At 44.5% G+C, this 4,054-nt stretch overlaps 1 protein-coding gene across 1 annotated transcript; it reads left to right on the plus strand.

The window, feature by feature from the left end:
- On the plus strand, nt 1–861 carry LOC147496344 (uncharacterized). Its single transcript, XM_086562552.1, has one exon. The coding sequence runs from the start codon at nt 1–3 to the stop codon at nt 859–861; it is 861 nt and encodes a 286-aa protein (XP_086418678.1).
- Nucleotides 862–4,054: the final 3,193 nt, after the last annotated feature.

Raw genomic sequence — 4,054 nt, forward strand, 5'->3', positions numbered from 1 at the left:
ATGTTACTACCAGCTTGGCCGCTACCAGAAGATTCTACAGGTAGGCGGGATAAAAATCGAAAATGCAGATATCACAATGATATTGGGCATGAAACAGATCACTGCAGAGCTTTAAAGAAAGAAGTTCAACGCCTCGTTGACGATGGACAACTTAGTGAGTTTGTTCAAAGCAAAACTCAGTCAGCCCATATCAACTTGGCTGAACACAACGTTATCGATGTATGCCACGCACGTATCGATAACATCTCCCACCATCAGCGAAAGATAGAAACTCGCTTGAAACTTCGTCATATACCAGATCATTACCAGGTCAACAGTTTAAATTTTGACCAAAGTATCAATACTGAGACCTATGAAGGCCAGGAGTTGAAGTTCACTGAGAACGACGAGAAGGGGGTTTATTACCCTCACAATGACGCTGTTGTCATTACTGCATGGATAGGAATCTTTAGGGTGCAAAAAGTTCTTATCAATGCAGGAAGCTTAGCTAGCGAGTTATTCACCAGGGCTTACTCCAGAATGAAACTATCAGAGGACCTGATCATAGAAGACCGTAACCTAATCATTGGATTCAACGGTGAACCAGCCCATGCTATTAGAAAGGTTCATCTCCCTGTCATGGTTGGGCATCAATCTTGTGGTTCTTGTTATAATGTAATTTTTGGTAAGGATTGGATCCATGCAAATCAGGCTCTTGTATCCACCTTCCACCAGGCATTGAAATTTCCAACGCCAATGGGAGTATGTAAGGTCCGCAGTGACCAGATTATGTCACATCAGTGTCACGATTTGGCACTAGAAGATACACGGAAATCCGAAGTCCGGGGCAACACGATCCTCCAGGTTGATCATGTGAAATAGCAATTACAGAAATGTTAGGCTTATCAGGTATGAGAAGCCCGACGCTATGAAGAAGGTCCCTCGCTTGATCAGTTGGAAGAAGTTCAGATAGGGGGGAGAGAGCCACGGAACTACTTTCATCGCTGTCACTATGGGATTATCATAGTGATATGTTATGGGATTATCAAGAAATATTTGCTTGGAATATCGACCAAATGCCCAAAATTGACACGGATGTCGCTTGCCACAGGCTCGATATTGACCCGAGATTCAAACCAGTTTGACAAAGACCAAGGAGGATGGCTCCCGAGCAAAAACTGAAGGTCAATGACGAGATTGGTAAACTGCTTGGAGCAGGGTTCATTAAGCCCGTCAAATACCTGACTTGGGTATCCAATATCATCACGGTTCCAAAGAAAAATGGGAAGCTCAGGGTTTGCATTGACTTCACCAACCTAAACAAAGCTTGCCCAGTGCATCCATACCAATTACCTCGCATCTCAGATCTAGTCGATGCAACCTCGGGATTCGAGCGCCTGTCGTTCATGGACGCTTCCTCTAGTTATAACCAAATACCTCTGCTTGAGGCAGACCTGGAGCACACGACATTCGTCATGGACCAAGGCATGTATTGCTTTAGAGTCATGCCATTCGGTCTGAAAAATGCAGGCGCCACCTATCAGAGGATGATGAATATAATGTTTGCGGATTTGATTGGGCGTATCATGGAAGTTTACATCGATGATATGGTGGTCAAATCCAAAGAAACACCCGACCACCTTCAGCATTTACAAGAGGTATTCGATAGGCTCGTAAGATATAAGTTGAAGTTGAACCCTTTGAAATGTTCTTTTGGGTTAGTGTCTGGAAAGTTCTTAGGATTTCTGATGACTAGACGGGTTATTGAGGCAAACCCTGAACATATTCGGGCCATTCTCGAAATGCCCCCACCATCGAATAAAAAAGAAATTCAGCGGCTCGCTGGTTGTTTGGCAGCCCTGAATAGATTTATATCAAAGTATTCGGATCAATGCAGGCCATTTTTCCAAACGTTGAAAGGTGCCTCAGTTTGGAACGAGGACTGTGATAGGGCTTTTAAAGAAATTAAAGAGTACTTGGTATTACCCCCCGTCCTGGTCAGTCCACGAACTGGCGAAAACATTGGAATTTATTTGGCAGCTTCTGAGATCGCAGTAAGTGCAGTTTTGTTCGTGGAAAACTTGGAGGAGCGGCAAATATACTTCATTAGCAAAATGTTGACTAGATCAGAGAGTAGATATTCTAAAATTGAGAAAATTGCACTTGCCCTGGTGCATGCAACACGCAGGCTTAAGCCATATTTTCAGGGACATGTTGTTAAAGTATATACAGAATATCCCCTTTGCAAGGCACTTGGACGAGCTGAAGAGTCTGGCCGCCTCGCTGAATGGTCTAGCAATCTAAGTGCTTACCACATCTTATATGAACCTTGCACTGTAGAAAAATGTCATGCATTAGCTTCTCTGATGGCGGATTTCCCGGTAGAAGATATCGTGGTTTCACCCGAGTTATTCGAGGAAGAACAACTGCAAGATTTTCCCAACCACTAACCTGACTCCCTTGAAAATAACTTCACCGGAGGCGAGGCGTGGGTTATGTATACAGATGGTTCAAGTAATAGGAAGGGGTCCGGGATTGGTTGTGTGATAGTCAACCCAAACGGTAGTCGAATCGAAATGTCCGTCCGACTTTGCTTTCCTACTTCTAACAATGAAGCTGAGTATAAAGCCGCAATATTTGGAATGAGAGCGGCTCTCGAAAAGGGGGCAAAGGCAATCAATATGGTAACGGATTCTAAGCTAGTTGCTTGTCAGTTTGGAGGGTCATACCAAGCACGAGATGAACGAATGGCGGCTTATTTAGATGTTATACCCGATCTCGCTGCAAAATTTGAGTGCATATTAATTTCACAAAGACCAAGGAATGATGTTCGGCATGCTGATGCATTGGCCTACCTTTCAGCAGTAGTTGATTCAATTGAATCTCAAGATATCAGGGTAGAGGTCCAGTTAATGCCTAGCATCAACCCCCCATTGCCAGATATGGCTGACGTCTACACTGCCAAATGCAAGGCATTCACGCAGATTTACACAGTTAAAACGAGCAGCAAAGCACGGGACAAGCACCAAGAGCATCCCACTCAGGATTTTCCTCGCAGCCATGAGCAAGACACTGACATCTCCCCCAACGATGGATACTGACTCTACATCGGTAGACAATGAGGTTGTACAGGAGGCGGATTCTACAGCTGATTCCAAAATAGATCTTTCTGACAATACTCCTGAAATCCCGGACAATCAGTTTTCCGACATCGAGTCAATGGAACTTCTTCTTCCTGATTGGCGTCGGAATCTAGTTGAATTCTTACAGACTGGAGAACTCCCCGTAGACAAGGCGTTATCTAACAAAGTCAAATGGGATGCATGGCAGTTTGTGTTGTTACTTACCTTAGAGGGGGGATCCCGTGCACCTTTACAGAAAACCCATGGGTTCAGGCCCACTCCTCTGGTGCCTTACTCCTGAACAGGGAGAACAAATCTTAGAAGAAATTCACAAAGGCATCTGTGGAAATCATTTGGTTGGTAGGAGTTTCGCTCACAAAGCTCTCACCTAAGGGTACTGGTGGCCATATACCCAAAAGGATGCCAAACGGTTTGTCCAGATTTGTGTACCATGCTAGAAACATGCTTGGGTCATTAAGCTTCCTGCAAATGAGTTTCATCCCATACTTAGCCCTTGGCCATTTGCTAAGTGGGGACTCGACATTGTGGGTCCTTTACCTAAGGCACCAGGTAACGTAAGGTTTCTTTTGGTCTCAACTGATTACTTCACAAAGTAGGTTGAAGCTGTATCCTTGAGTCAGATTCAGTCTTTAGATGTCAAACGGTTCATCTGGCGTGATATTGTGTGCCGATTCGGAGTCCCAGCTGAAATGGTATCGGACAACGGACGACAGTTTGATTCTACTGAGATCCACATCTTCTGCAAATCCCTGAAGATACGACATAACTTCTCTGCACCCTACTATCCCTAGGGAAATGGACAGGCGGAAGCAACGAACTGTGTTATTCTTGACACGTTAAAGGAAAGGCTTGAATCAGCTAAAGGAAACTGGGCAAGACAATTACTAGGGGTGCTTTGGGCTTACAGGACAACCCCCCGTTGTTTAATAGGA

Source organism: Coptis chinensis, chromosome 5, assembly GCF_015680905.1.
Source record: "Coptis chinensis isolate HL-2020 chromosome 5, ASM1568090v1, whole genome shotgun sequence".
Taxonomy (NCBI): Eukaryota; Viridiplantae; Streptophyta; class Magnoliopsida; order Ranunculales; family Ranunculaceae; genus Coptis; species Coptis chinensis.